The sequence below is a fragment of the Penaeus monodon genome, chromosome 2 (genome assembly GCF_015228065.2).
Source record: "Penaeus monodon isolate SGIC_2016 chromosome 2, NSTDA_Pmon_1, whole genome shotgun sequence".
Classification (NCBI taxonomy): domain Eukaryota; kingdom Metazoa; phylum Arthropoda; class Malacostraca; order Decapoda; family Penaeidae; genus Penaeus; species Penaeus monodon.
The window spans coordinates 36,051,649-36,059,904 of NC_051387.1; the positions used below are offsets into that span (position 1 = coordinate 36,051,649).

An 8,256-nucleotide genomic window follows, 5' to 3' on the forward strand; every position below is an offset into this window, starting at 1 on the left:
AGAGAGAGGAGAGGTAACTCGGTAAATATCGTTTTCAGACGAACGGAAACGAAAGGTCAGGTCAGGTCGGAGGATCAGTCGATCTATGCGAAGGGAAGCTGGTGTAAGGATTATATTTTATATATATATATATATATATATATATATATATATATATATATATACACATAGACCTTGAGGGGACAATCAGTCTTGGGGTGCAATTGCCCCCCCCTAACCCCCAAATGACGCCCCTGATATATATACATACATGATCTACTATAGATAGGTAAGTCCTGTGGTCATGGCGCCACAACTAATATTACCTGCTGAAAGAGAGAGAGAGAGAGAGAGAGAGAGAGAGAGAGAGAGAGAGAGAGAGAGAGAGAGAGAGAGAGAGAGAGAGAGGAGAGAGAGAGAGAGAGAGAGAGAGAGAGAGAGAGAGAGAGAGAGTTATGTTGATATATGAATGATTCTGAAAAAAATAAATCAAACTACATTTTTCAGTCAAAGACAAATTGATATGAATTGTCGTGAGACTGACATTGCGTGTGATTCTTTTCTTACTGTGACTTGCAAGGAGACTTGAAGGGTAACTGGGCTGTTAGAAAGAAAAATGTCTCGATGTGTGGTCTAGCTTCATATGTGGGATTTACTGATTAAAGTGAAACTGAAATAAAAAAATGGTATAATTATTTCATGTTATTACTAAAAATATATATAAGGGAAGGGGGGGGACCATTACCCCATCATTTGAAAAAAATGATACCGTGGTCTCTTGCTTGTCTCGTGCTTAGATGGTTTATGCTTGACCTTATTTGCCTATGTGCAGTTTAGGAATGATTCACCATTCGTACTTAACCTCCGGAACTTGATAGCCAAGTGATTTGATGACGTACTATTTCCACTAATTATCACAGGTGCGTAGTGGCGATAATTACCCGTTCACCCATCTTCATCACGCGACGTGAAAGAAACTCCCAAATATTCGTCGCACTAATGCACCATGCATATTGAACCCATACCCACATCACCCTTTGTTCAGACCCACACAAAAAACCTCTAGCAACAGTATCGTCAGGCCCCGTGAGTCAGTGCTCGCTGAGTGGCCCGGTCACATGACGGTGGCGGCGACGGGGGGGACGACGCAGCGAAGCCACACGCAGACACTCGCTCTCTTGCGCGCTCTCGGGCTTCACTTCCGGACGGCGATCACGCACTTCTGAAGGGCGACGCGATGAAGGTCTTGCTCCTCCTGGCCCTTGTGGCTCTGGCCTGTGCCGACGAGCTGCCTAGGTAGGTGTGGGAGGCCGGGGCTTTGTTGTCGGGGTTGTCAGGGAGACTTTGTGCCGGGGCTGCTGTCATTTGTGGCTTTGGACTGGAATGGTGAATGCGATGCTGGAAATTGATGATTATCCCATTGTTTATTGTATATAACACTTGGCTTACAGATTTTTATGAGACTGTAGTGGTGAGATGATCAAATATCCTGTAAGTCTCGTCCAGGAGTTGATTATTTTTTTTTCCTATTGTTTATAAAAACAAAAACAAACAGATGAATGTACTTTTTTGGCCCATCCAATGAATCTGATGATAATGATATGCTTCAGCATAATTAATATCCTTGTTTTATTATTAATGGATATTCAGCAAGACATACTTCCATTACATAAGTAAATGTATGGTATTGCAGGTATTAGCCTCACAGAAAATTTTGCATGTAATGGACAAAAAAAAAAATTTAAGATGCTTTTCAGCTTGGCATTTCCTTTGCAAGTTGATAAGAAAATTGCACACCACATAAAAACCTAAGTAATATGTTAGTAAATACATACATAATATGTTCACTCATTCCCTGTGCTGGTGGATAGTTGTGCAAAACTAAAAAGATACATTAATTCTTTACAGTATAGACACACTCGTTAGAGACTTGGTCCCCAACTCCGTGTCACAAAATTAATTAAATAATCCAAGTTGCCATGACAGTGCAATCCCTTTGGGCATTGCCCGAGTGGAAGGTTGCCTTGGGGCTCTACCTCCCAACACCCCCCAGGAAACATTGCTTTCACCGTGGTATGCATGACAAGATAGAGATGAAACTTAACTGCCGAGTGGACGTAAGCTGTGAGCTGTGCTTTCCGCAATATTTTTCCTTTGTTTGTGGCATTAACATTTGTATCTGGAAATTTCTCGTGCCAACAACTACAATCTTTTGTCCTCTACAAGAATATAATTTTGAGTTTGTCCTTGCAAGGTGCATCCATACTATAAAGATTAACCGAAGATCCTAAACACACAGACTACTATAAAGACCAAAAACCTTCCTAAATTGGAAGCTTCAACTCTGGACCCTCTCCAACATTGCAGTATTTCTCTAGTTGGGATCTTTGCCTCTGGACCCCATTCTGATCACCTTTTCCGCCAAGCCATTGCTGTCATTATTTAATACTGTAATCTTTAAAGTTAAGCTTACAAAGGAAACTACAAATTTACTCATTTAATGCTGTGGCCTAGGTGCTTTGTTCCCCAGGAATAGCAAACAAATGTCCAACATGTATATTTTATTAAGAGTTTATAAATCTCAATGCAAATTTATCGCCAAAAAATAAAGGAGGCAATACTCATATTTTATTTGGGTACATTTGGTTTATGTTAGCTTAATGCTGGAGTGAAAATATGTAAGATTACTGATTGCTGCTGTTCTGTTTTGGATAATTAAAAAAATTACATACATTGCAAAATATAGAAATCTCAACAAACCTCCACCTCGTATATCTGGTATGATATAAGGCTTCTTGACATCCCTTGTAAATCACTGTCAGATAAGAACTAGTCTAGTGAGAACAAGATATTGAGGCCAGTGTCTTTAGATGTCTTAATTCAAACTTACAAAGGTGAAAAATGACAAGATAACATTGCAAGTACTTACTCTATTACTATTAACATGTTAAATTGTTTTATAAACCATTTCTTTTTCTAGGATTAAACTTCACAAATTCAAGTCTGCTCGACGTTCTTTGCAAGAGGTTGACACGGCAGTTAAGGTTGTTCATCGCAAATGGGGCAATAAAGGACCCATGCCAGAGCCACTTTCCAATTATATGGATGTAAGTTCTGAATTTGCTGCCTTAGAAAAAACACTTAATTTATATAAGGAGATGAAGGATGGTAAGACTTTCATGTATTTAATGTTTGCAAAGTTTTTATTTTTCTTAACACAATAAAGACTAATAATGCTTACATATATTTTAATAAGAAATAGTAAAACCTGAAATTGATGTACATTCTATCCAGAAATTATGTAAATTGAGTAATACTAAATAGTGTATTCTGCTGTAATGATACAGATAACCAGAGCTTGTTACTAATTTTCATTCTAATCTTAGTGGTTATTAGGCTTGTGTTTGGTACTTGGTGAATCATTATGGAACTTGATGTCTCTGATTATGCTTCCAGGCCCAGTACTATGGACCCATTACCATTGGTACGCCCCCACAGTCCTTCAGAGTGGTGTTTGACACTGGATCCTCCAACCTATGGGTTCCTTCTAAGCAGTGCCACTTTACGAATATTGCTTGTTGTAAGTATTGTATATTTTTTTTTATTGTTAATTATTGTTAAAAAAATACAGGATTTAGTCTTTTGATCTAGATTGTCAGAAGTAGTTCTAGGTTGCAGAAACAGAAAATTCATTTGAATAGTCAAGGGAGTATGTAGGAATTACATTATATATTATTGAGATGCTGATTGTGTGGAAGCTTCAAAACTTATCTTGTATATGTTTTTATATTATGAAATTATTCTTTTAGACGGGGTATAATATGTGATTTTCCTATTGGTGTATGCTTGTAGAAACTTGGATTTAGGTTAGCAGGCTAATACACTTGTATGGCTTGGCAAGGCACTGATTCATTGTGTTCAGATTTCACTCGGGTAAATCTGAATTGTATTATAGTCCTTACTTGATTTATTATAGTTTCACTCAGTCATATTGTACAAGGCAAACTTTGCATGTAAATGATAGAACAACAGAAAATAAAGCACCATCCATGGTATTTCCTTTGCAAGCTGGTAATAAGTTGTGCAAATGTAGTGCTGAGATATCAATTGACAGGAGTCTAATAACAGTATCAAGAAGGAAGAAAAATACTGCATTCACTGATACATAAAATACTCTGCACAGATGAAGAATAACATCATAAACTCAAGAAAAAAATATGTTGCAACAAATTCTGATTGGAGAAAAAGTCCAAGACACTCAGTTGGGAGTTGGTAACCCTTGATAGGAAAATACAGTGATAAGGTTAGGTTAGGTTAGGTTAGGTTAGGTTAGGTTAGCAAAGTTTTTGGTCCATATGGCAATGTTATTGGCTGGAGTAATAGGGACTTGGAGGGGTGAGGTCACTTTGTAAACAATTACCAATGCTTTCACTTGTATCATTTGCAATGGAGAAGAGCAAGACTCATACATGTTACAATGAATAATTAAAACAAAGAATGAATATTGCAAGGTTGGATGGCTGTGTGAAACAAAAAAATTGCCCATGATTTAGTTGAGATTTTGTTGGATGAACAGCTTCCAGTTTTGGTTCGTTCAATTTGCAGCATGAGTAGCTTGTTATCTTTTCTTGTTTGTTCTCAGTATTAAAGTTATTTTGGAAATATTAGATTCGTCTGAAAAGTGAAGGATGTTAGTTGACTCAGTAGTAGTACAGAGTGACTCATTTCCTGCAAAGAATAGGTTTGTCTCCAAGTCCTGAGTAGCATTATAAAGTTGTACTTGTGCTTTTATACTTGTATTCTGCTTTTTAGACAATTGTTAAAATTTAAGTATATAAGGTGAACCACAAAAGACATACCAGAAGTCAGTGTCAATATTCATCCAGCAATGTTAGGTTGTCTGTAGGCCTGGGAGGACTGCATTCCGGGAATGCAATTTCTCACATACTCTTCTCTCACATACTCTCTCTCTCTCTCCATCTCTCTCCCATCTCTCTCTCACTCTCTCTCTCTCACGGGTTTTTTAAATTTAAAGGGGGGGGTTTTTTTTTTAAAAAAATTTTTTTTTTTCAAAAAAAAAAAAAAAAAAATTTTTTTTTTTTTTTTTTTTTTTTTTTTTTTTTTTTTTTTTTTCCCCCCCGGGGGGGGTTGGTTTTTGGGGTAAAAAAAAAAAGGGGGGTTTCCCCTTTTTTTTTCCCCCGGGGGGGGTTAAAAAAGGGGGGGGGGTTTAAAAAAAATTTTTTTTTTAAAAATTAAAAAAGAAAAAAAAAACCCCCAAAAAAAAAAAAAAACAAAAAAAATTGGGGTTTGGGGTTGGGGGGGGAAAAAAAAAAAAATTTTTTTTTTTTTTTTTTCCCTTTTTTCCCCCTTTTTTTCCCCCCTTTTCCCTTTTCTTTTCTTTTTTCCCCCTTTTTTTTTTTTAAACCCCCCCCCCCTTTTTTTTTTTTTTTTTTTTTTCCCTTTTTTTCCCTTTTTTTTCCCCTTTTTTTTCCCCCCCCCCCCTTTTAAATTTCCCCCCCCTTTTTTTCTTTTTTTTCCCCCAATTCCCCCCCTTTCCCCTTTCTCTCTCCCCCCTTTTCCCCCCCCCCCCTTTTTTTCCCCCCTTTTTTTTTTTCTTTTTCCCCCCCCCCCTTCTTTTTTTTCCCCCCCTTTTTTTTTTTTCCCCCCCCTTTTCTCTCTCTCCCCCCCTTTTTTTCCCCCTTTCCCCCCTTTTTCCTTCTCTCCTTTTTTTTTTCCCTCTCTTTTCCCCCTTTTTTTTTTTTCCCCCAAAAACCTTTTTTTTTTTTTTTAAATTTTTTTAAAATTTCCCTTTTTTTCCCCCCCCTTCTCCCCTCCCCCTTCCCCCCAACCCCTTTCCCCCCCCCTTTTTTTTTTTTCCTTTTTCCTTTTTTTTTCCCCCCCTTCTCTCCCCAAAATTTCTCCCCAAAATTTCCTCCCCCCTTTTTCCCCTTCTCTCCCCCTTCTCCCCCCCAAAATTTCCCCCCCTTTTTTCCTCCCCCTTCTCCCCCTTTCTCCCCCCTTTTTTCCCCCCCCCCCCTTTTTTTTTTCCCCCTTTTTTTTTTTTTTCCCCCCCCCCTTTCCTCCCTTTTCTCTTTTTTTTTTTTTTCCCCCCCCTTTTTCCTCTCCCCCCCTTTTTTTCCCCCCCAAAATTTTTTCTCTCTCCCCTTTTTCCCCTTTCCCCTCTCCCCCTTTTTCCCTCCCCTTCTCTCCCCCCCCCCTTTTTTTTTTTTTTTTTTTTTTTTTCCCCCCTTTTTTTTTAAAAATTTCTTTTTTCCCCCCTTTTTTCCCCCCCCCCTTTTTCCTTTTCCCCCCCCTCCCCCTTCCCCCCAAAAATTTCTCTCTCTCACATTCTCTCTCCCCAAAATTCTCTCTCCCCCCCTTTTCTCCCCAAAACCTCTCTTTTTTTCTCTCCCCAAAATTTCTTTTTCCCCAAAATTTCTTTCTCTCACATTCTCTCTCTTTTTTTTTTTTTAAAAACCCCCCCCCCTTTTTTTTTCCCCCCCCTTTTTTTTTTTTTTTTTTTCCCCCCCTTTTTCCTCTCCCTTCCCTTCTTTTTTTTTAATTTTTTCTCCCCTCCCTTCTCAAAAAAATTTTCTTTTCCCCTTTTTTTTTTCCCCCCCCTTTCCCCCTTTCTCTCACTTTTTTTTTAAAAAATTTTTTTTTTTTTTCCCCCTTCCCCTTTTCTTTTCCCCCTTTTTCCCCCCAAATTTCTCTTTTTTCTCCCCCCTTTTTCTCTCCCCCCCCCTTTTTTCCCCTTTTTTTAATTTTTTTAATTTTCTCCCTTTTTTTTTTCCCCCCTTCCCTTCTGCCCCTTTTTCTCTTCCATTTCTCTCTCCCCTTCTCCCCCTTTTTTTTTTTCCTTTTTTTTCCCTTCCCTTTCTCTCCAAAATTTTTCTTTTAAAATTTTTCCCTCCCCCCCTTTCTTTTTTCCCCCCCCCCCTTTTTTTTTCCTCCCTTCCCCCCCCTTTTTTCCCCCCCCCCCCTTTTTTTTTTTTTTTTTTTTTTTCCCCCCCCCCCCCCTTCTCTTCCCCTTCTCTCCCCCCTTTTCCCCCCCCTTTCCCTTCTCCCCCTTTAATTCTCTCCCTTTTTTTTCCCTTCTCTCCCTTTTTTTTTCCCTTTTTTTTTCTCTCCCCCCCCTCCCTTTTTTTTTTTCCCCCCCCTTTTTTCCCCCTTCTTTTTTTTTTTTTTTCCCCCCCCCCCCCCCCCTTTTTTTCCTTTTCTTTTAAAATTTCCTCTCCCCAAAATTTCTCCCCCCCCCCCCCCCCTTTTTTTTTTTTAACATTCTCTTCTCCACATTTTTTTTTTTTCTCCCCCTTCTCTCCCCCCCCCCCCCTTTTTTTTCTTCTCCCCAAAATTTCCTTTTTTCACATTCTCTCTCTTAAAACCCCCCCCCCCAAAATTTTTTTCACATTTCTCTCTCTTTTTTTTTTCCCCCCTTTCCCTTTTTTTTCTTTTTCCCTTCCCCCCCCCCCCCTTTTTTTTTTTTTTTTTTTTCCCCCCCCCCTTTTTTTCCCCCCCCCTTTTTCCCCCTCCCCCTTTCTCCCCTTTTTTTTCCCCCCCCCCCCCCTCCTTTAAATTTTTTTTTCTCTCCCTTCCCTTTTTTCCCCCTTTTTTTCCCCCCTTTTTTTTTTCCCCCCTTCTCCCTTTTTCCCCCCCCCCTTTTTCCCCCCCCCTTTTTCTTTTTTTTCCCCCCCCCCTTTCCCTTCCCCCCCTTCCTTCCCCTTCTTTTTTTTTTTTTTTTCCCCCCCCTTTTTTTTTTTTTCCCCTTCCCTTCTCCCTTTTTTTTTTTTTTTTTTTTTTCCCAAAAACCCCCCCCCCCCCCCAAAATTTTTTTTTAAAAAAACCCCCCCCCCCCTTTTTTTTTTCCCCCCTTTTTCTCCCCCTTTCCCCCCCCCCCCCTTTTTCCCCCCCCCCCTTTTAATTCTCTTTTTTTTTCCCCCAAAACCCCCCTTTTCCATTTCTTTTTTTCTTTTTTTTTTTAAAATTCTCTTTTTTTCCCCCCCCCCCAAAATTTTTTTTTTTTTTTTCCCTTTTTTTTTTTTCCCCCCCCCCCCCCCCTTTTTTCTCTCCCCCAAATTTTTTTTTTTTTTTTCCCCCCCCTCTCTCCCCAAAAACCCCCCCCCCTCCCCCTTTTAAATTTTTTTTTCTTCCCCCCCCTTTCCCCCCCCCTTTTTTTTCTTTTCCCCCTTTTTTTTTTCCCCTTCCTTTCTCCCTTCTTCTTCTCCTTTTTTTCCTTCCCTTCTCTTTTTTTTTTTCCTTTTTTTCCCCCCCCCTTTT

The 8,256-nt window shown here is 39.3% G+C and overlaps 1 protein-coding gene across 1 annotated transcript; it reads left to right on the forward strand.

Annotated features, from left to right (window-relative positions):
* Positions 1-1,069: 1,069 nt before the first annotated feature.
* On the forward strand, positions 1,070-3,559 carry LOC119582703 (lysosomal aspartic protease-like; the record flags this gene model as incomplete). The annotated part of the gene is given in 3 exon segments (XM_037931131.1): positions 1,070-1,275; positions 2,960-3,086; positions 3,436-3,559. Coding segments are annotated over 3 exon segments (310 nt in total), but the record flags the coding sequence as incomplete, so codon positions are not given.
* Between the last annotated feature and the right edge of the window lie 4,697 nt (positions 3,560-8,256).